Here is a 25,703-nt window from a genome sequence, read left to right as displayed (position 1 = left end):
CAGTAATCCCTTATCGACTGATATGTAAGTAAAAGTTATGTGTCATTGTTATACACAGTTATGTGTTAGTGTTATACACAGTTATTTATCATTTTCTATTAATTCAGTTGTAGCCACTACAATATCTATGACACTGGTAGTAATTATGAGAACAATAATGATGTTCTATAAGAGGAAATGATGATTAGGAACAAAAACTTACAGGTAAGTCAAAGTATATGTTATTTGCCATTTGAAAAGAAAGTTACTAACTTAGAATTTTTTGATAAATAACAATTGTGTAAAATATATTGGATTTCAAATTTGTCAAAAATTGAAATTTAAGAAGCATTGTAATAATATAACATTAATATTTTGATTTTTCAGGAGATATCATGCGGTGGATGGATAATATGTAAAAAATATTAAGCAGTATATGAATTTTCATATTGCGTAGAGATAACAAAATGAATTTTAAAAAATGTCGACATGGTAATAAGAAATAGCATCATGACAAAGAATATATAAAGACAGTTTCATTTTTTATAAATAAAAATTTGTTGTTCCAGATTTTGAAATATAGTGAAACGTTTAATTAGTATCTTAATATCTTTAAATAATTATTATTTTAGAATCAATTGTACTTGTATCATACGTACTTTTGAATTCGTGCAAGAACATATGTAATTTTGAAGTAGTTATTATTAGGAAATTGTTAGACGCGAACAGTATGCGAAAAGTTAGTATGCAGTGTAATAATTATCAATCAAAACACAAGAATTAAATTCTTGAGGAAAAAATTTCCGGAATTTCTTATTTACACGATTATAAAGAAATCCATAATAAAAAGGAGCTGCTTTCTAATACTTCTCTTCCTTGTAATGCCTATGTTAATGATAACGAGGTTCGACTTTTTGTTTTTAGAGGGATACTGGAAAATTTGAAAGTACAGTACCATTGGGAAGAAAATCACGATATTGAAAACGATATTTGCAAGTAAATTTCCAAAAAATCTGTTTTCAAATTTTCGCTTTCTATTTCACATTAAAAGAAAGGGCTGCCTTCTTTCTCTGCAAGACAAAACAAACATTCTGAATCTCGTATCAATGAATGATGTCAATAAGTTATTTTTCTTTTCAGATTGAACAATATTCCAGATTTATTCATAATTTCATACTACGCGAAGAATAGATTTTCATAGGTATATAAAGGAAATATTAAGTATAGGAAAACTCTTTTTCGTTGTAGGTGACATATGCTTCACGGTTGAACACGTGTATTTTTGAACACATATAAATGAAAAAGTACTCTTATGGAGAAAAAGAATTGATACCTTCGATTGACATTAGATAATGTATATAAACTTATGAACAATCACTATCGGTTTGTATTTTAGGTGCACACGCAGATTTGTTGGAATTCTTATAAAATGTACATCCTGTACGAACGTTTTATTCTTCCAAATTTTACGATACTATGTCTCATATAATAACTATATGGATTAAACGTAATATAAATGATCCGAAAATAGACTCGAACGACATTAATTGTCTTTCTATTTATACCAATATCGAAAATACAAGTAAAGCCGGAGCAATAGTATGCAAGAATGGACTATTTATTATTTTAAACCAAATCATAGCATATTCAGAATGCACAGTATTATCATGAAATGTAAATGAATCAGTTGTAAACGAACGATTTCACTGTAAAATCGTTGCCTCCTTTTTTTCATCTGAAATATAGCAGCAATGAGTACATTCTTTTAATATATAATAAAACGAGATATCTTTATAAAGTTACATATGTCATCACTTGTAACTGTTATCTCGTATGACACCAAATATACCGTTAGTATGGAATGATATTTTTATGAAGATATACTTTAATGATAGATTTTATGAATGAAACGTTATATAAGAAAAATTATCTCTTGTCATTCTATGAAGTGTAGCAGCTAACGAAGATTAATTTTACGAAGTATTGGAGCAAAAGAGAATTAAAAAATTAAAAAGATCTAAATAAGATTGTTCGTGTGGCTTAATTATCTCAATTCTGGTACACCACTTGTTACATTCTAACTAATTAGCGCTAAACAATAACTTGCAAATATTAAAGATATTAACACCTTAATATTAACACCTAAAGGTTTTCAGGAAATTTTATAACATTTGATTATTGTATATCTAGTCATTGATTGATAAAATTTCTTGTATAAGCATAGATCGAGGTTGACGTCATACGCAGATTGCATATCATTGACAGGTATCGTTTTAATTTATTTTATGGCTAGAATCATTTGAATATTATACGAATAATTATTTCCATTCGAAGGATTAATAAATCACGTACCTATAAAAGATATATTATGAAAAAGACGTGACGAAACAAAAAAATATTGGAAATTCCGTTGTCATTAGATCAATTATTTTTGCAATGATTTTTATTTCCATGTAATTACATATGAAATGAGTAATTCATTAACATCTCCTCGAATCGAATATAATTCGTTACACTTCACAACGATTCAAATAATGGACGGGAAATATATAATAAGTTTCCTGTCCTTGCGTTAAAATAGTACTGTACAAATCAGATGATACAGGAAATACCCAAAACACCCAATTACATCCACATTGCATGACAGCACACTTGCAATGGATTTTTGTGATTTCAATGTCACAGACAATGACACAACTAATCAGAACACGTTCGAGGCTATAGGCATTGAAATTACCGCGTGTTTAATACGTTTAAAGCATAAATCTAAATTTCACGCGATTATTTCTTTGTACATTGTGAAACTCTTAAATTATCTTAATCGAATAAATAATCCTAATGTAATAAAACATCTTGAAATAGACCTAAATATCTGAAACAGAAACTCGAAGGATAAGAAATCCTAAAAGGTACTAATCCTAAAATAACAAACTCCTAAATAATAAACAAGTGATAAAACCTGTTATAAATAATAAACCTTAACTGGAATAATCAAATCCTAACTAATCGAAAATAAAATAAGGCAAGCAATTCTTAATCTTTCAAGTAATTTTTCCGAAAACACAGAAAGATAGAGAAATTAAAAAGACGCAGCACAAATTGCTGCACAATGAAAGTTTCAGAGCGATGAATACGATCGTATTAAACTAAATAATTTTCAAAAGTGAAATTACACTGAAACGTATATCGATGATATTTGTCATTTCTACGATCTGTTTCGCTTGATCGTGCTTCTTTTCTGATGTAAATTCAATTTATAATACGAACTAAGTTTCCTTTATTATTATTAGTCCTGCGTCTTTTTAATTCGTCAATTCTTTTATTTCAGAACAATGACGGGCTCCAAGATGCTGTTCGGATGTTTGGCGTTAATTGCTTTTCTGCATCCATTAGTTCACGTTTGTACTTCGAGTAGTACAGCTCAAGGTTTGTACTTCGAGTTGTGTTTTTCCATGCACTTCAAATTCCAATACGATCTGGTCACGTGGCCTTCGTACAATTTCGAAATTTTACCTGTTTGGTAATCGTCAATGAAAAAAGAAGTTATGCGTGACCTCAACACATTGAAACAATTTTTATGATTTTTTATTTGTCGGTTGGTCAGCAAGTTAATGGAAAAATTTCACTTAACTATTCGCGTTAATTTCTTCGGTTTAACTTTTGGGAAATGCTTCGTTAGCTTCGGGAATATTCCAACGATTCGTTTTACGTACAAAATAAGCATGATAAATATTACATCACGGTAATGTAATATCGGAATATATTAAAGGTGTAATTTTGTCCGATTAATTATAATTTATTAATAATGGATTGAAAATACAGATATTAGTTAGACAGAGAAACGATGTTTGATTAACAGGAAAACTAAATGCAACGCTCGTATTTACAACAAATAACTTGACAACTATTTGGTAACTCTCTCTCTCTCTCTCTCTCTCTCACTCTCTCTCACTAGCAACTCTAACACTCGACAACACTCGCAACTCAATTCTAACGACTCTATGCTTCGACGTCTCGATCAACTCTGATTCTCGCAACACGCACACTTTTCGATTCGCCTTGAATAGCGAAACCGTCCTTCTTCTAACGTTGTCTATTGTTTCCCTCATACCTATGTAAGAACTACCAACTACGTGCCTTTAGTCACGTAGGCACTTTTAAATGTAAACGAACCACAGAAACGTACACGGTTTTTCTATTTTCAGCCGATCTCCAATCAAAGCTATTCTACGATATTACAATCGGCCTTTCCTGACAATCACATCTGCCCTCAGATGTGCTCATCATCGCCGCTCGCACTTACATCACTATCGTCAGCATTCCACCATTTCATGTGATCGGCTGCCGTGGAAGTTGTACGTGGCCCTTCGTGCTCCCCCTCTCGCTGCACTATGTATCGGTCATTTCGCAGGACTTTTATCACCCGATACGGTCCAAGAAACTTCGGATGCAGCTTTAGCCCGGAACCCCTCTGCATCCTCTCGATTGCCACTAGATCTCCCGTCCTGTATGCTGTCGCCTTCTTGCGTCTCCTGTTATACGCCCGCTTGTTTCGGATTTGGATCTCCTCAATCCGTCTCTTTGCGTCCGCACGCAGCTGATTTCGTTCCTCTTGGAACACCGCGGCCTGTTCGTCCTCGATGCTACTGCTCCTCTTTCGCTCTTCCTCTATCTTCCTCTCCGTTCTTTGTTTACCCATTTCACTCTTGTCAGGGGCTTTGATCGTCGTGGCAGCATCGTGACATTTTCGTAGGCTCGGTTCATGGAAGACGTTAACAACTTACCATCTACCGAGACTATGATCTCTTCTTTTTCGAATGTCTTCACGTTCATCGTGTCCTCGACAATCCCATCGTCGTCCTCGTCATCCACATCCTCTGTATATCGAATCTTCGTATCGATATTATTGGAGGGATTCCGCGCGTGCGACTTCCCTTGTCTTTTCGTTCGCCTTGCATTCACTCTCTTCGAGTCTATCCGAAAACTTGAAACAACCCTCACACCCGCAACGCTATCCTTCTCAGTAAATTCGCAAATATCATCAACAACATCCTGTTGCTGTTGTTTAGCCAGATTCTTCCTCCTCGTGATGTTCGCTAAGTCCTCCTGCTGGCCGCAAGAATCCGACGAGGACACCATCTCGTGGTCCACTTTACCAATCACCACGTGTCTTGCCACTATTCTCCGTTCCTCCGACACTTGCTGCACAGCTGCCCGATACTTCTTCAAAACTTCTGCTAACTCTTCTTTATTTTCTTCCAATTGCGACAGTAGCTCAGTTCGTTCGCGACTAGCTACATTAATCACGATCTTCTGCTTCGGAACGTTGCCGCAGTACTTCCTGCAACGAAGCCCGCGTCTCATTCGGTTCTTGCTCCAGTGCCTGTTTCGCTTTAACTGCAACTGCTCTAGCGCATTCTGCATCTTCTAACTGGTTCTTCAGCTGTCGTAAAGCTGCTTTACCCGTCGAGTCACCTTTCGATCTCTCCGGCATCGTTTGAGCGTCTCTTAGCAATGCTTTGGTTCTCTTCAAATCTCTTTTTAGACTATGTTGCATGTCCTTAACGTGTGACAAATCTATCTCACTCGCCTGTGTCTCTACATCTATCTTGAGGACTTCCGGACACTCATCGGGATTTTCGTCCTTTATTCTACTAATAAAAGATTCTCCCCCTTTTGTACTTATTTCAACAGTGTCCAAAAAGTCTGCGCCAATAATAAGCGAATGTTGCATCACTGTGTCTGGAACTACGTGTATGGTTATACAGTACGACTCATTGTCTATAATAATGTTCGTCGAAAATTTCCCGAGCGTAAAATTCCTTCCGGAACCGACACCGCCAAATCCAACGATTTTCACATGCTGATCTGCTCGCATTAGAGTCAGCTCACTACCGGTGTCTATCAACGCGCTCAATTCGAAATTTTCCATCTTAACATCCTTACCACGCCTTGTTTGTAACGACCGAAACACGCTGTAAACTTTTTTTGACGGCTCACCCAGTGCCTTGTCGCATTTTGATGCGATGTGTCCGTACTCCCTACATTTGAAGCATTTAGGTTCTCTCGACTTGCTCGGACACTCCGCACACACGTGCTCCGCATCACCGCAATTGTAGCATCGCGCCTTCCTCGCATCTCCAGATCGACCGGGTTCCTTGTTCCTCTCGGTTTCGGACAGCTTCGCCACCGGCTTTACCCTGCTACTCTTCGGCTCCTCACATTTCGTCCTCATCTCCATATCTCTTTTTATCGCTTCGTAGCGCCTGAAACGCTCTTTTAATTGCTCGATATTCCTGGCTCCGTATAGCACAGTCTTGTTCGCGACCTCGTCGGGAATGCCTTGAATAATGTAGTCTATCAAGGATTGCGTATCAACCCTTCCTTCTTTTGCAATCCCGCACATGTGATACATATATTGTTGCAGACTCTCATCTGCTTTCTTCTTTCTATGGGATAACTCGCCACGTATCTGTTGGTCGCTTACTACATTTTCAAACTCATTCCTCAACGCCTTTTTTAGCTTTGCCCAGAACTTCGCGCATCGCTCTTGTCGTACGAAGGTCTGAGCGGAGCCTGCGAGTAATTTCTTAGCATAGGCCACCATGTGGGCGTCTGACCAACCCCACACTTCTGCCATTTCCTCGAAGTCTTCCACCCACTGATTTACACTCAGCAGATCATCCCCGCTGAATTTCTCTAATGAGTCTTCCACGTCTTTAAGACTCAACATCGAGCCGACGCATATACTTCTGCTGATACTCATCGCGGTCCTGATACACCGCTCGCGTGCCTCTCCTGTATTCTCGCGCGCCTTGTTTATCGTCCTCGCCTTCACTTTCATCGGAGCTCCCTTCTTCCGACGATACATCGTCTCCTTCTAGGGCCGCCTGTAGCCGCGCGCGTAGTTCGGATTTTCTTCCCGTTACCTTCAACCCCAAGCTAACGAGACGCGCTCTCAGCTCTTTCGTCCTCAGCTTCTCGAGGTCTTCCTCTCCCTCGTGACTGCGTTCGGCTCTCTGCTTGCTTCTTAGATCTCGCTGGTTTGTTGGTTCTTCGCCACGCTTCGAATCCTTAGGAGTAGATCGACCAGGTTTGCACGCTCTGTTCAACCTGGCAACCAGCACTGATCTCGCACCGGATATAGGCAGATTCATCTGTGCGAGCTTACTCCTCAGCTCCTCCAGCGTCAAATCCTCTTCCCCCGACAATCGTTCGTCTTCAACGTTTGCCATTTTATTCTATTCTTTTCTACTCCCGCACAAATAGCTCCGTTAAATCGTATCGTTTCTCTGTCTTATTCAATCCCGGACGAGCCCCCACTTGTAATATCGGAATATATTAATAATGGATTGAAAATACAGATATTAGTTAGACAGAGAAACGATGTTTGATTAACAGGAAAACTAAATGGAACGCGCGTATTTACAACAAATAACTTGACAACTATTTGGTAACTCTCTCTCTCTCTCTCACTAGCAACTCTAACACTCGACAACACTCGCAACTCAATTCTAACGACTCTATGCTTCGACGTCTCGATCAACTCTGATTCTCGCAACACGCACACTTTTCGATTCGCCTTGGATAGCGAAACCGTCCTTCTTCTAACGCGTTTTTAAAACGCGATGGCGCTATCACTTTCTAAAAGCATCGTCTTTACATTTCCGATGGCCACGGGCACATCCGACTGCCAGATATACAATGTATTATAAGAGTATCATTACCATACTTTTCATGAAAAGAGCAATTTTTCTTGATAACTATACTCTGTAACATAGATTGAAGTCGCTGATTTGATCCCTCTGATATCGTTGTCTTATGAGAGTCTCGCCTGGTCTTGATTGGTTGTGTTGACTCTTATCGTTGTGAAAAATCGATTCGTTGTGTACCTTTTTTGTATAGAGAATTATTTTGTGGTAGAATATAATGTTGTAATATTTGTGGTCTTTACTTTACTAATTTTGTCACTGAGCCGCTCTTTGGTTCGCTGAGCGATTCATATTCCGCATATATTCCGTACTTGCTTCGCTTGGTACTTTTATAATTTTCGCAGTTACAATAAAAAATTTAATTCTCAACAGATTAAAGATTTAACCTCTTGCTTTATAGTGTACAATAATTTTTTTTTTTTTTTTTTTGTATAGGTTATGTGATCCATAGTTTGAGTAACTAGTACATATATCTATTTACGTGACAAGCTTTCATTTCAATCTATATTTAAGATTAATATTTTATCAGTTTCTATTCGTAACAACATCGAAGTAGTCCATAAGTTTGAAGAGTATAATTAAGGAAGTTATGAAGCAAGAGGTTAAGAACAAATTCTGAAAGAGGTTATGTACAACTCAGTAGTACTGCTTTACATTACTTTGCGAATTACTTTTCAAGCATAAAAATAGTTTAACAGCCACTTATAGTTACTTCCTTACCATTACATTCATTAAATTCGTTTGATTTTGTAAACAAAATAACCACGCTGACCAGTCTCTTATTTAAAATAGAATTATTTTGTCATATATCCAACAGTTTACTTTCTCTTCGCTTTGACTCGTATTACGACTTTATAACGGTGTTTCTTTAAACTTTAAACGATCGTAATAAATGTATTTACGGACGATGACTGATATCTGGTCTGTCTTAAAGTTTCAACTTAGTGCCCCGTTACTTTGGACGTTATGAAATGTTTTATAACCAAAGACTTATCTTCTCTTTTGGTAGTTGCATAAGAGAAGACTGAGCCATTGAAACGCTCGAATAGATTAGCTGATTCGCTTAACGTATTTTTACTTCCGACGAGCTAAACACAAGAGCAGAAAGCACATAAGGAATAATACAGAAACGTCAAACGTATACAGAAATATATTTCGTAAAAGCATTAGTACGTAACATGTCTTTATAATTCTATTTATGTATAGTAAAATGGCTTGTATCCATTTTCATGAATTCTAACTGACATTTCAAAGCATTCATGTAGATATGTAACTCTCGTTAATTAATAATTTAACAATGCGTCATGAAACGTATCATTTTCGTTCCTTCCTTTGTTTCGTTATACACAGGAACGAATTTGTAAATAAAGATGTATAATCAACGATAACATATGACAGCGAGTATAATAACTGTCAGCAAAGGAAGAGGTCGGTAAAATGATTGTGGTTGATTTCAGTGTATCGGTAAATAAGCTTTGACAGACGTTGCCGGGGGACTCGGTGTCGGTGAAACCGCGTCGATGAAATGATTGTCAGTAATTTAAAGATAAGCCAATTTATTGATCTGTCTCCCCTTCATGGCGTTGTACGTCTCTCTATAAAACATATTCTACCTCGGAGGGCTGAAAAATTTAACTTGGTCTCACTGGACTGGACTGTAAGTAAGAAAATTGAAATGCAAAATCCACGTGTGAGCGCAACGGTTTAGATGGAAAGTTCGATAGGACAAGTATGTATATTAGCCTGAAAGAAAGCTCGTGGCTTCGCACGCAACACGTAATTTCCCTCGCTGAAATAATCCTATTACAACGATACGATTTAAAATTTTCCTTAACAGACCTCGCAATGTAATTCTTCGTCTACAATTTTTTATTCGGCCTGAAACAAGAGACTTTCGAAGCCTTATAGAGTCTCGCGAATCTAAAAGTCAGGTTTCAACGTATTTTCGCGTCTTATTCTATAATACTGAAGACATTAAAGGTGTTAACGATTATTGTCTCACTATGTACGTACATCAAACGAGTACTTACGTAAGAGACGAATGGAAATGGAAACAGCCGAGAATAATTGAAGATAATTTGAATACGTTCCAGGCTATAATACAATTTCTCGTGAACCGTAATTGATTCGCAGAAGGGAATTGCTGCTTCTCACGACTAGCAAAGTGTTTCGCAAAAAAAAAAAAAAAGAAAAGAAAAATGGTATCGGAAGGATAGAAAAAAAGCGGTGGCCTACATCAAGCAATCTTCATGCCGATAATGCATTTATTATTCAGTTCGTTCATTCTCTATCGCGTAACAGACACTGGGATAACTGACAGAACGAGCGTATAAATTTTGCATCTCTCAACCTGACTTCTCCCAATTCGTATACTTCCATCCTTCGTATAAGTGACAATGAATCAGAAGAGTTTCATAGCAATATTGAACAACATACAGTCAACTACAACACCATTAGATACATCCACCATACAGTCAACTACAACACCATTAGATAACAGCAATACAATAGATTATAATTTTCTACGTGTCATTGATTCATCATCATCATTTTCCATTTTTTTAGCATATGTAAAAACGTATCTGACGTAATCTTACGTCGCTCTTTGAGTACAAAAATCCATTCAAATGAAACAAAGGGAAAAGAAATAAGAAAACAGACACTCACATACGAATCTTCATTACATAACTGTATGTACTCCTCGAGGTATAATTACTCAGACACGTTACAGAGTACCTTCTTCGTTCCCTGATGGCTGATGTTGATCGTTGACGTTTATAATGAAAGAATTTCGTCAACGGCGCCATCTGGATCCCTGTTGAAAAATTAAAATAGCCGCAACAGCACCATTAAGCTCATCACCCAGAGTAGCTCTTGTTGCTGAGTCGTGGAGGAATTATTATCATCAACGACATAAACTATACCAGTTCCGGTAACGTTCTTCAGATGGTCCAGGCACTCGAACTCGCAACATCGCTCTCCAACACGGAATTTCTTGCATGTCTGTAGTAAAAAGAAATCGATCAATTGTACAGATCAATCGTCACTCGACTGCTCGAGAATTCAGATCATCCAGAGAATAGAATAGAGACGTGGAAAAATGTAGTGCGATCATCGCAGTGGGAGGAAATAGGGGGATAGGGACCAAATGAATGAACGAGATGTTAAGGACAACTGACGATAAGTTCTTCTTTTGTCGAGAATTGCATGTTTGTGAATGGTTTGTGGGTGGTTAGGTGGAGAGAATTGAAGAGTTTGGAGGTGACTGGAAGAGTGTTTTGGGCAAGGTAGATTGCAGAATGGTTGCGGTAGCAACCATTTTTAGCAGTTTTGTAGTTTGATACTTTCAGCGACAAAGGGTCAATATTGCTTTAGTATATTTCGTCACATATACATGTATATCTATATGTCGGAGATGAAAGGACACCGGAACCTTTGGATAGCCCCGCAACATTGCAATCTAAAGTCTACTATAACTGTAACTAAACTATTGTAGTTATTCAATCCGATTGTAATTGTTCGAGATTAGTGACGGTGAGCTTTGGCTCGAGGTGACGGTCTGTCGCCCAACGTAGCCGCGGTCAAGGGATGAACGCTTTGCCTAACAAAGGTATGGAGTAATTCTATAGCTCTCCTTAAAAGAAATATTCGTGGCGACACGCGACAGTAAACATTCCAACGGTTTCTGTCCCGTGGCTCGCCACACGCAGACCCTATTCTTCGAGTAAGATGATTGCCAGATGTCGATGCGTCTCCGCAGTACATGTTCGGCTAGCCCGAGGGCCCGTTATAAATCTTAAGGTTTAGTTAACTGAAGTCCTTCAAACAGACAAACCGTCTTTGTCCCAACTACGGGAAGATAGGGGAGACATATTTTTCAACGAGCGGCGTCTCCCACTAGCAACTTTCCCTCGAGGGCGCCTAGCATCTTTTTCTAACCACCGATATGGAGATTGACCAATTAGCAGCAACGCCAATTTCCCTTACTTTCTGAACGAAGGCTTTTCTCGACGAATCCGATGATCTCGTGTCCTTAGACACACCCCGTTATAGTTTTCCTCTGTGGCATCATCGGGACGGGACGGGCATTCTTTTACGCGCTCCCGTCGACCAAAGAGTAACGTTTTTACGCTCAGCAATTATTTTTACGAGTCAGACTTAGATTCAGCGAGAACGCCCATCTGTCATCCCGTTGGCCGCGGATTCGTTATTGAACTGGAGACCACTGTCACTAGTGTCGCGGACGTCTCACTGCCGTGGTAGATTGTCAAACCTGTGTTATTCATACCTGTGTCAATAAATCGTATCTTCGTTACACCGCAACGATGGCTACCTTCAATGAAGACTCCTCAAACACCGACAACCCTATCCCCAATGTCATTCCGACATATATATCCACCGAAAATGCGCTCTTGTAGACAAACGCTCGATTCGCGTCATAGCTTTTAAAGCTTGTCGCATCTCAATCCGTTGGAAAAAGTTTCTCCTGTAGCATATTTTATTTTTACGAACCAACAAGGTCTTTGTTTATTTCCTTCTATTTTTTGCTCCAATTTCCCCATTGTTTTTTCAAGGATAGTATTTCAGAGCCACTAGTCAAGTTTATTATAACAATAAATGTACGTTTCGGAAACATTTTGTGCTGTGAAACAGAATACACTAAAGTTTGAAGGTCACATTGATTTTCGAAAGTTTATAAATGGAGGTGTATGACAGTATCACCAGCTGTTGCTGTCCAAGTAACTCCAACATCGAAATACTACAACGATTCCAATCGAAAACGCTAAGAGCCTTAATAGACGCACCTTGGTATGTTACCAACGAAACCATCCATCGCGACCTCAAGATACCTACAGTCAAAGAGGAAATAGCAAAATATAGCGACAGATATAGCAAAAGAGTCAACAAACACCGAAACCCGCTAATCACTGGACTACTCGATACGACGGACCAGATTCGATTTCTTTTTCATCAGATTTTCTGTTTTAGTGTAGAGTTACTCCTTCTTACAGACAGTGTCGTACAAATCTGTACGTCTCTGAGAAAATGTAGGTATCTGAGCCCTTACTTCCTCAACAACTTTTAGATCTGATAGAAAAAAGAAACATACGAAGTAATAAGTAATGCTTACTAATAAATTCAACAAATACAGAGGAAGATGGCTAAATCGATAAATTAACGAGACTAAAAATTAATTACATCATGGATCTGTCGCTTTTAATTTTAAGCTGTAAATTACCGATATCGGTGACTGCCATATTCTCTTGAGTTTCCAAATCGTAAAGAATCTTTCCCCAGGGATTGGTCAACTGTGTATGTCCCCATGCGACGTAACTTGCTTAAGGAACACGAGCCGGTGATATGCAGGCAACGTATAATTGATTATCATTCGCTCTGAAACGCTGAAGTAATGACCAGTGCAGTGGTCCAGTGGTCATATTGAATGCCGCTGGATATATCAGCATTTGGCAACCTAACCCAGAGAAGCAGGAAATATGAAGCCACCGAATACCAATTAACTTCGTAGTTGCACGGTTCACATTCCATCATTTCTGAATATGCGAGGACAGTCCTCTTATTGTGCTTTTAATTCTTTTATTTGTTTCATTTTCAGCAAATATACTGGTTTTTTAAATTAAGCTTCTTTTTATACAGAGTTACAGATTATATTAATTTTATATAGAATATAGTTAAGAAAGATATTTAATTTTTTGACTTTAGATTGCAATGTTGCGGGGCTATCCAAAGGTTCCGGTGTCCTTTCATCTCCGACATATAGATATACATGTATATGTGACGAAATATACTAAAGCAATATTGACCCTTTGTCGCTGAAAGTATCAAACTACAAAACTGCTAAAAATGGTTGCTACCGCAACCATTCTGCAATCTACCTTGCCCAAAACACTCTTCCAGTCACCTCCAAACTCTTCAATTCTCTCCACCTAACCACCCACAAACCATTCACAAACATGCAATTCTCGACAAAAGAAGAACTTATCGTCAGTTGTCCTTAACATCTCGTTCATTCATTTGGTCCCTATCCCCCTATTTCCTCCCACTGCGATGATCGCACTACATTTTTCCACGTCTCTATTCTATTCTCTGGATGATCTGAATTCTCGAGCAGTCGAGTGACGATTGATCTGTACAATTGATCGATTTCTTTTTACTACAGACATGCAAGAAATTCCGTCTTGGAAAGCGATGTTGCGAGTTCGAATGCCTGGACCATCTAAAGAACATTACCGGAACTGGTATAGTTTATGTCGTTGATGATAAGAATTCCTCCACGACTCAGCAACAAGAGCTACTCTGGGTGATGAGCTTAATGGTGCTGTTGCGGCTATTTTAATTTTTCAACAAGGATCCAGATGGCGCCGTTGACGAAATTCTTTCATTATAAACGTCAACGATCAACATCAGCCATCAGGGAACGAAGAAGGTACGCTGTAACGTGTCTGAGTAATTATACCTCGAGGAGTACATACAGTTATGTAATGAAGATTCGTATGTGAGTGTTTGTTTTCTTATTTCTTTTCCCTTTGTTTCATTTGAATGGATTTTTGTACTCAAAGAGCGAGGTAAGATTACGTCAGATACGTTTTTACATATGCTAAAAAAAATGGAAAATGATGATGATGAATCAATGACACGTAGAAAATTATAATCTATTGTATTGCTGTTATCTAATGGTGTTGTAGTTGACTGTATGGTGGATGTATCTAATGGTGTTGTAGTTGACTGTATGTTGTTCAATATTGCTATGAAACTCTTCTGATTCATTGTCACTTATACGAAGGATGAAAGTATACGAATTGGGAGAAGTCAGGTTGAGAGATGCAAGATTTATACGCTCGTTCTGTCAGTCATCCCAGTGTCTGTTACGCGATAGAAAATGAACGAACTGAATAATAAATGCATTATCGGCATGAAGATTGCTTGATGTAGGCCACCGCTTTTTTTCTATCCTTCCGATACCATTTTTCTTTTTTTTTTTTTTGCGAAACACTTTGCTAGTCGTGAGAAGCAGCAATTCCCTTCTGCGAATCAATTACGGTTCACGAGAAATTGTATTATAACCTGGAACGTATTCAAATTATCTTCAATTATTCTCGGCTGTTTCCATTTCCATTCGTCTCTTACGTAAGTACTCGTTTGATGTACGTACATAGTGAGACAATAATCGTTAACACCTTTAATGTTTTCAGTATTATAGAATAAGACGCGAAAATACGTTGAAACCTGACTTTTAGATTCGCGAGACTCTATAAGGCTTCGAAAGTCTCTTGTTTCAGGCCGAATAAAAAATTGTAGATGAAGAATTACATTGCGAGGTCTGTTAAGGAAAATTTTAAATCGTATCGTTGTAATAGGATTATTTCAGCGAGGGAAATTACGTGTTGCGTGCGAAGCCACGAGCTTTCTTTCAGGCTAATATACATAATTGTCCTATCGAACTTTCCATCTAAACCGTTGCGCTCACACGTGGATTTTGCATTTCAATTTTCTTACTTACAGTCCAGTCCAGTGAGACCAAGTTAAATTTTTCAGCCCTCCGAGGTAGAATATGTTTTATAGAGAGACGTACAACGCCATGAAGGGGAGACAGATCAATAAATTGGGTTATCTTTAAATTACTGACAATCATTTCATCGACACGGTTTCACCGACACCGAGTCCCCCGGCAACGTCTGTCAAAGCTTATTTACCGATACACTGAAATCAACCACAATCATTTTACCGACCTCTTCCTTTGCTGACAGTTATTATACTCGCTGTCATATGTTATCGTTGATTATACATCTTTATTTACAAATTCGTTCCTGTGTATAACGAAACAAAGGAAGAAACGAAAATGATACGTTTCATGACGCATTGTTAAATTATTAATTAACGAGAGTTACATATCTACATGAATGCTTTGAAATGTCAGTTAGAATTCATGAAAATGGATACAAGCCATTTTACTATACATAAATAGAATTATAAAGACATGTTACGTACTAATGCTTTTACGAAATATACTTCTGTATACGTTTGACGTTTCTGTATTATTCCTTATGTGCTTTCTGCTCTTGTGTTTAGCTCGTCGGAAGTAAAAATACGTTAAGCGAATCAGCTAATCTATTCGAGCGTTTCAATGGCTCAGTCTTCTCTTATGCAACTACCAAAAGAGAAGATAAGTCTTTGGTTATACAACATTTCATAACGTCCAAAGTAACGGGGCACTAATTAGTTGAAACTTTAAGACAGACCAGATATCAGTCATCGTCCGTAAATACATTTATTACGATCGTTTAAAGTTTAAAGAAACACCGTTATAAAGTCGTAATACGAGACAAAGCGAAGAGAAAGTAAACTGTTGGATATATGACAAAATAATTCTATTTTAAATAAGAGACTGGTCAGCGTGGTTATTTTGTTTACAAAATCAAACGAATTTAATGAATGTAATGGTAAGGAAGTAATTATAAGTGGCTGTTAAACTATTTTTATGCTTGAAAAGTAATTCGCAAAGTAATGTAAAGCAGTACTACTAAGTTGTACATAACCTCTTTCAGAATTTGTTCTTAACCTCTTGCTTCATAACTTCCTTAATTATACTCTTCAAACTTATGGACTACTTCGATGTTGTTACGAACAGAAACTGATAAAATATTAATCTTAAATATAGATTGAAATGAAAGCTTGTCACGTAAATATATATATGTACTAGTTACTCGAACTATGGATCACATAACCTATACAAAAAAAAAAAAAAAATTATTGTACACTATAAAGCAAGAGGTTAAATCTTTAATCTGTTAAGAATTAAATTTTTTATTGTAACTACGAAAATTATAAAAGTACCAAGCGAAGCAAGTACGGAATATAGGGATATAGGAAGCGATGGGGAACAGCAAGTAACTCCAACATCGAAATACTACAACGATTCCAATCGAAAACGCTAAGAGCCTTAATAGACGCACCTTGGTATGTTACCAACGAAACCATCCATCGCGACCTCAAGATACCTACAGTCAAAGAGGAAATAGCAAAATATAGCGACAGATATAGCAAAAGACTCAAGAAACACCGAAACCCCCTAATCACTGGACTACTCGATACGACGGACCAGATTCGCAGGCTGAAGAGGCACTACCCGCTAGACCTAAACGTTAGATTCATTTAATTATCCAAATTAAGCATATGCACTTACTTATAATACTTATAAATTATACCTATCTATAATAAGTATTAACTTATTGTAAATAAACAGCCATGTCACTGCGCCACGCCAGTAAAATTACTGAAAATTCTCAACGCGAGAATTGATTGTAATTCCAACAAATAAATAAAAAAAAAAAAAAGCTGTTGCTGTCCCCAAGCGCCAAAATACGTTCTGACTACTATTTTATGTATCTCACAGAAGTATGTCTTCATTCATCATCTCCCATGCCATCCACCAACGTGTTCTTAACATGTTATCTCCTAGTAAAATATTGATGTTGAGTCAGATATCCAACTGAATAATCTTTTCGGTGTCTACTATAAGACATTTAAAACCAAGGCTCGTACACACGTGTGCTTATACGTCAGATGTAATACTTAACACGAAACCTGCTTATATTAATATTAAATTTATGCATAGTAGGATGTTCGACCTTTGTAAAAATGAAATTATAATACATACAGTTTCACCGTGGAAAAGTGAATCTTTCTAGCATGTCCACGCAAATGCAGGGGAGAGGAGGACTGTGCATGCACCAAACAACTTTACGTTCGTAATTTTTCACACAAATGTACAACTGTAGGGAAATAATTATCTCTGATTTTTCGGATGTTATGAATCGACAATATCGCATAACGGAATGCTGTGTTCTACGTATTCTATTTTTGTTACGAAAGTGGTACAAACGAAATCCACATAAGAATAGTACAACAAAATCGGTTGAGGTTAGGTTATCGTGCAGATATCGCGGCTTTTGCATTGGAAATCACGCAACTGCCAGTCTCGTCGTTCCTTGTAAACGAAAGAAAGGTATTGTAATCGGTCGGAATTAACATAAAACTCGTCGCATGCGACCATATGGCCTGAATGTTGAATAAACGAGAGTAGAGCGCGAGCTATGTGATTCTAACCGTTTAGGCGGAAACTAATAATTGTAACCAGAGCCGAGATATATGCCAATATTACTTTGCTCGTGTAACGTCAATTCATATCAGAGACCAGGCCACACACCACGGACAGGATGGCACCCAGATGTCTGCATATCCTTGGCGCGCACCCTCAATAGTCTTAAGTGCCCACCAGGGGCCTTGGCATTTTTATAGTTAAGGTCCTTCGGACCAAGCGAGTATTTCCTGTCTTAAATTTCCCTTTACGTTTATTGTCTACCACGTGTTAGCTTAGAAAGTTGGTTTTCTCCACATCTAGTATGTTCCGTTGGCAACTTTCTCGCGAGGGCGGCTAAAACCCTTCCTGGTCCACCAACCGTCCTATTATCCAATCGGAGATGGTGTCTACTGCCCTCACTTCCTTAACCAAAATTGTTATCAACAAATCCGATAGTCCCGTGTCCTTAGACACACCCACCCCTAGCTTTCCTCAGACACAGTATCGTCAGTAAAACTTCACTTATTCTGTATCCTTAGAATAGTCAACATATCTATGTCGGTCTCTACTCTTATAAGTCGCGTACTTAATGTATTGTTGTAACTAAGTCTTACATAACGTGGTTGGAGTGAATTGTGATTTATGTTAACTCAGTGCGTGTTACATTGTGATTGCTGAATTCATAATAAAGGTTGATTAAAACCAAGTTAATAGTTGTGTTACGACTCAACTATATTTTATTTTCACCAACCAACCCAAAAATTACGTGACACTCGACAAAGCGTATAAGATGAGGAGAGAATCGCGATAAGGTAGAACAAGAGACAGATATTCTCTACGTAAAGCAAGTCTGTCAACTAGATTGAAATCCTATAGCTATAACTACAGTGAATCCATATTCTGGCGAATTGTCTTTTCACAAATGAAGCTTCTGAAGAACGGAATTGATACAATAACTACTGTTCATTCATAACTACTGTTGTAAGAATCTATATATTTGTCTATCTATATCTATATATATCGATCTATATATATTTGTCAGAATGTCATTTTATCAAAAAACCCATCCTCTGTAATCATAGTTTAACGAAGCATAATTAATAGAAGAGGTAGAGCGTTAAGTGGAGATGATTTAATCACAGTTAAGTAGATAAATCTCTATATTAGTCTCTTTAATTAAAATGTCCTACGTTTTATTTGCGTCATTTTTTTCTTCATCCAATTTAAAATGTTTAAATAACAATAGCCTATACAATATAATTTTATGTAAAAAAATTGATTATACCATGTTTATTACAGATATTTAACATTTTTGTGTACATACAAAATTTAAATTATACCTCGCTTGAGAACAAAAATTCTATTTGTTTTCCTAACATGTACTAATAATTATTGAGCAAACTAGAAAAAGCTGGAGGAGATTACTTAGGAAGATTACTTAGCATCTTATATTCCTGGCAAGAGAAAATGAAAAATTCGTTTCTTCTCTTTGCTTCCCTGTTCCTTCTTTCCTCCTTTTTCCATTTTTACATCGCTTTGTTTTACATCGCAATTTACATTTATTTGTAAAGTTTGAATCTCCTCGATATTGAAGATGTTGAAGCTGCAAGTATGTATTTCATTTTAATCCATTCGAGACCGAGATTTAATTGTAAGACGATACCTAGGTGTCGGTACGATCTGAATGTTTAGTTGGAATGATTCTGTGTTTTACTCTCTCCAGGGTATCCTTTTCATACTTTGATTTTAAATCGATGACAATCTTAAATAGTATACCTCATATTTTTAAAATATAAAATTATATACTATGTTATTCTATAATGTATTATGTACAGTCATATATATATATATATATATATATATATATATATATATAATAATTCTATATTGAAAAAAATATGAAATTAACATGATATATACATTACTACATAAGTTATATATAAAATATGTATATTATACCCTTGCCTACTGACTGATATGAATTTCTTTCGGTCTCGAATGCGTTAAAAGAGTGCGCAAAGAAGTCGAAATTACTTATTGTAATTAGTAAAACGACCTGAGAGGCAGACAGATACAAGAAAGAAGGAATATTATATTAGCGGCATTATCATGTTTTTGCTCTCTTTAAGTCTTTCATCGAGACAGACAATCTACAGGTATTAATCGACCAATTTCTCCAAGCCGATAACTTCGAATTGATGTTTATATATAAGAAGTGTTATGTGTTAATCTGTCTAAATGTTTAAAAGGTGTTATAAATTAAATGTTGTTAAACGATACGTAAGTGCCTTTTGATCGTAAATTTTACTATCAAGGGGTCTTTTATGTATGCGTAATCATTGTAAATTATAACAATTTATGTGATCGATATTAAAGGTGTTTAAAAGCATGTATTTTTTTCTATATTATTATTCTCCTATATTATTATCCTATATTATTATAGCATTCCTACATTATTATAATATCCAATTACATGTTGATACACAAGATATACAGATTATTATTTATAACATTTTGGTTTTCTTAATTGAGTCATTCATTTAGTACAAATGATAAGAAATTAGTAATAATTCACAAAAAAAGGATATGGTAGTAGAAATATTATAAAAAAACATTTTCTGTTTTAGTGTAGAGTTACTCCTTCTTACAGACAGTGTCGTACAAATCTGTACGTCTCTGAGAAAATGTAGGTATCTGAGCCCTTACTTCCTCAACAACTTTTAGATCTGATAGAAAAAAGAAACATACGAAGTAATAAGTAATGCTTACTAATAAATTCAACAAATACAGAGGAAGATGGCTAAATCGATAAATTAACGAGACTAAAAATTAATTACATCATGGATCTGTCGCTTTTAATTTTAAGCTGTAAATTACCGATATCGGTGACTGCCATATTCTCTTGAGTTTCCAAATCGTAAAGAATCTTTCCCCAGGGATTGGTCAACTGTGTATGTCCCCATGCGACGTAACTTGCTTAAGGAACACGAGCCGGTGATATGCAGGCAACGTATAATTGATTATCATTCGCTCTGAAACGCTGAAGTAATGACCAGTGCAGTGGTCCAGTGGTCATATTGAATGCCGCTGGATATATCAGCATTTGGCAACCTAACCCAGAGAAGCAGGAAATATGAAGCCACCGAATACCAATTAACTTCGTAGTTGCACGGTTCACATTCCATCATTTCTGAATATGCGAGGACAGTCCTCTTATTGTGCTTTTAATTCTTTTATTTGTTTCATTTTCAGCAAATATACTGGTTTTTTAAATTAAGCTTCTTTTTATACAGAGTTACAGATTATATTAATTTTATATAGAATATAGTTAAGAAAGATATTTAATTTTTTGCTAGTTAAGTATTGATCGATTAAGTTACTGTACCTTTGTTCCGATAAATGCGTGCCATTTCCTCGAATCTAATATCATAGCAAATGCCAATACCTATTTTGCAGCCCTCCACATCGAACGTCGTTAGGGAGTTACCAGGACTGAGTGAATCACTCTCTCGAAAAGTAATCTTATTAGGAATGTCGATGTCGAATAGATGTACCTAATAACATAAAAATGTAGTCGCTAATTCTATTGCTGCAACTTTTGTAATTTAATATCAAAGTTACCAACTCCTAAACTTTAATTACTTTTTATTTAATAACTGACAGCGTTTTTATCACTTTCTTTTATTAAAAAATCTTATCATTTAATAATGTTTAAAAAGGAGAAAAAATAAGTATAATAATATTTTAAGTATGTGAAAAATTTATACAACAACAAACACATTACAACAAAAATGGGCGTTTCCCGTATCATAACGTATTTTATAAACCGTAAATTATAGAATTGGTTATAGTATACGTATGTACATATGTATATTCCTAAATTATTCCTAGATAGAGTCACTTTCTTCACCCCAATATTTTCAAATTCAAAGCCATAAAGGAATATATTACTTACCTTTCGGTGTTTTGCTATCAACGTTCCATCGGGACCCCAAATAGTACAGGTATTGTACAATTTATCGCCCTCTATTTCAGGCATCGTACCACCAACTACATAGATGTTTTTTTCTTTAGCTGCGTTCGATGAAGCAACGCTCGTTTCATCATCAGGAATACTCTCGGCGTATTTTGGAAAGTACTCTGCATTGCAATATTTCAATTAATGAAAAATAACTGTCTTTTGTTCCAACCATAAATTAAATTGAAATGTTTGTCAGTTTTTTATTTTTTAAATTATTAAAATAACTAAGTTTTATATTTCGACTTAATTAAATATGCAATTACTTAGCTAATAGTATATATAATAAATTGTTTCTACAGGTTCAAAATGAAAAATGAATAATTAGAAATATTTAATTACGACAATGCTATTTGTGTTAGCATCAGTGGCTTGTTACTCAACGACTTTGCTAGTACTTTTTGAAACATAAAGTTAGTTTTCAATTAACACTTATACTAGAGGCGGAATTATAAATGCAAAATAATTGATAATACTAATTTATGACTACCTAATTATTAGTATCTTAAAAAATATATTTATACAAAAATCACGATAATCATGAAAATGGGGAAATCCTATATTCTCGAATCAATTCACAATTTATTTTGTATATTAATTAGATTCCGCGCTCATCAGTACGTACTCACTGGCGACATCGAGAAAATGTATCGGCAATTCCTCGTACGACCAGAGGATCGGAAATATCAAAGGATATTATGGCGCAGCGCGAGTGGAGAAACAGAAACATATGAGCTTAACACCGTAATACTCTTATCATAGAAATAGAAGCAGTCCTCAATTCCCGCCCGCTAACTCCTATCTCCACCGATCCAAATGATCTCCTAGCCCTCACTCCCGGACATTTCCTCATTGGCGATTCATTAATGTGCTTACGTGATCGAGATTTCAGAGACATTCCATCGAACCGACTCTCCAAATGGCAGCATATCCAACAGCTTAAACAACATTTTTGGAACCGCTGGCATAAGGAGTATTTGAACGAGCTAACCAACCGCAATAAATGGAGCAAGGGTGGACACAGCATCCAAAAGGGCACAATCGTCATCCTCAGAGAGGACAACGTTCCCTCCATGCATTGGCCTCTGGGCCGAGTTATCAAGGTTCATCCAGGCGCCGATGGTGTCATCCGGACAGCTACAGTTCAGACGGCAAAGAGCATTTTGGATCGGGGCGTCAAAAGGCTTGTCCCACTGCCAATTCAACCCGATCTCGAGAAACCCGAACAACTAGCCACCGAGACGAAATAAGATGGGAACTTCAACCACACCTCGCTAGTTTGATCGGTACCCTCTCAACGGGGGGAGAATGTTACGCCATGCGGCTTACCATAGGTCATATTCTTAACTATCGATCGCGCCACTATAATGTCGCAGACGGATCGTCGCGTCTGCCCGGCAAACAAACATTGTAGTGGCAAGCGCGTGGTTCATTAAGCAGGGCGACTTCCAGAAACGTCGACTCGTGGCCCGTATTTTACCTCGCAGTAAAAGAATGTGGCGTGATCCGAACGTAGTGGGGGTCGCCTTCCAGAAAAAACGAAAAAAATCGAAAGGCGTTCAGAACTTTTCGAGAAGTCGAACCGTCAACACATGTGGTATGTCGCGCATTATTTATCAACCAAAACGCAGTTACATTTTTTTTGTTCCTTTTATATCTTTCTAGTTAATAAGTTGTTGAAATAAACATTAATTTATTTGTGTTAATTCTGTGGAATTTCATTGAACTACCCTTATTATCATAATCGAAATAAGGGGATCGATCAGTTCGTGGCGTCGATTATTTAATCGTAATGGGAACTTACAACTCTCGTTGACGTGCTATCTCGCGATCGCGTCTCTCCGCGAACGGTCGAAACAAAATGATTCACTAAAAACTGTCCTGAATTCCTAAGAATTTATTTACCGCAAAACTGACAAAGTGTTTATTTAAAAAATGAGGTTGAAGGTAGTCCTTTTCTTTCATTTCATTCATTTTCATTTTCTTTCTTAAGTATGGCTAACACAATATCTAATCAATTAAAATTTTATATTTTCACGTGAAAAGTTTCTTTAGATAATTATTATCAACATGATGACTAACTCTTACGGATTAATACGTGTCTGTAGGGCAATCCTGTGGACTTGATCGGCTTTTTACTTCGAAAGTTGAGTAATCGGTGTCGCTTTCTTACGCATCTTTGAACTGCATAAATGTTTTAAAATTGTTTGATCCAGAATGTACCACACCGGACAATCAAGAAGGCAGGTGCCTTGACTACAGAAAATGTAAACCTCTGCAAGAAATATGGCAGATACAGTACCGTACAGCCACCGATTTTTATAGACGATCAGTGTGCAGATACCAGGGCAATGTTACGATCGTTTGCTGTCCGAACGATCCAAACAAAGAGAAGAGAGAAATTTTAATAAAAACTGTGTATAAGTATAAGGCTTTGCGACCACCATACTGTGGTTTTAGCAACGTCTCTCATACCAGGGTGGTCGATGGTAAACCAGCTGAACTTGGTACGTTTTATGTCTTTCTTTCCGATTAATAATAAGCCATTTACTGCAAAGAATGAACTTTAAAGGCATTAAACAGCACATCAATGTACATTTCAATTAGACTAAATAATAATGCTATGATTTTATTGGTAGTAACTTTACTTATTAACTTGAATTATTTCTTTCTTTTACTTCATGTTAGGAAGAGTATCATTTTGCTTGAAATAAAAAATTGATATAGGAGTAATAATATGGATAGAGATCAAAAACTGTTAGGGCAGAAATTACACGTTTGAACTTTATAGTTCAGTATAGTTCAAATAGAAATTATATAGAATTATTTAATAATTTGTATTCCACTGGAATAAAAATTTAATTTCTGTCTTTATCAAATCTCTATTTCAGAGTATTTGTACGTATGTACTTATCGTCTGCTGTATGATCGAATATCGAATAGGTAATAATCGTTGTTACTCGTTATGTGAGAAAAAATTATGTATATTCACAACTATGACTATTGCATTTTAGGCGCTTGGCCATGGATCGCTGCATTAGGTTTTCGTAATTCCCGAAACCCAGACAAACCACTATGGAAGTGCGGAGGTTCCCTGATATCGGCTAGGCATGTTTTGACCGCAGCACATTGTGCACATATGGATGGAATAGAAAACATACACAATCATAATATTGCCATTCTTAGATTGGTGGAGGAGGTGCCATTTTCGAGTAAGTCCTCATATATATATATATATGCTATTGAGTATTACTGAAGTATCATATCCTGAAATTTCTTACTGTACACATATATTGTGTCATAAAGCGTGTACAATTCTTTCTCATACTTTTGGTCATTCGTTTCCTGCATTTTCATTTATTTTTTTATTTTTCAGGGTACGTATATCCCATTTGTACGAAAGAGCCCCTACGAAAGAGCAACTTCGTCGGCTATAACCCCCTTGTTGCTGGATGGGGAGCGTTAAGATATAGTAAGTGATATCAATTTTATAATAAAATTAAACAGTTCCAGTCTTAAATATCTTTCTTATTTTCTTCGTAGGACGACCACGACGTAATGCATTAATGGAAGTACAAATGCCAGTGATTAAGAACGCCGAATGCAAAATAGCTTATTCCAAATTTCCTAATGCACCTGATATCACTGATGGTATAATATGCGCCGAACATGCTCAGGGTGGAGAGGATTCTTGTACGGTAATTAAGTTACAGAGTTACTACAAACTATACGGTATCTGAAGACACGTCAATTCGAATTAACATCAAATCGACGTCTTAAACATTAGAAATAATAGATAAACACAATTTAATAGTTTTGCACACTTCTCACACCTCATTATGGTATTTAATCTAATTTCCTTCTAATCTTAGTTTTGCTCAAAATACATATAACA

The 25,703-nt window shown here is 36.6% G+C and overlaps 1 protein-coding gene across 1 annotated transcript; it reads left to right on the top strand.

Moving 5' to 3' along the window:
- Positions 1-3,311: 3,311 nt before the first annotated feature.
- On the top strand, positions 3,312-25,497 carry LOC117214996 (venom serine protease Bi-VSP-like; the record flags this gene model as incomplete). Its single annotated transcript, XM_033461367.1, has 5 exons — positions 3,312-3,393; positions 24,025-24,315; positions 24,823-25,020; positions 25,185-25,280; positions 25,352-25,497. Coding segments are annotated over exons 1-5 (813 nt in total), but the record flags the coding sequence as incomplete, so codon positions are not given.
- Positions 25,498-25,703: the final 206 nt, after the last annotated feature.

This window comes from Bombus bifarius, unplaced genomic scaffold (genome assembly GCF_011952205.1).
Source record: "Bombus bifarius isolate JDL3187 unplaced genomic scaffold, Bbif_JDL3187 scf7180000009290_frag, whole genome shotgun sequence".
Taxonomy (NCBI): domain Eukaryota; kingdom Metazoa; phylum Arthropoda; class Insecta; order Hymenoptera; family Apidae; genus Bombus; species Bombus bifarius.
Note: the sequence above shows the minus strand (reverse complement) of the source record. Positions and strands in the feature narration are given on the sequence as shown.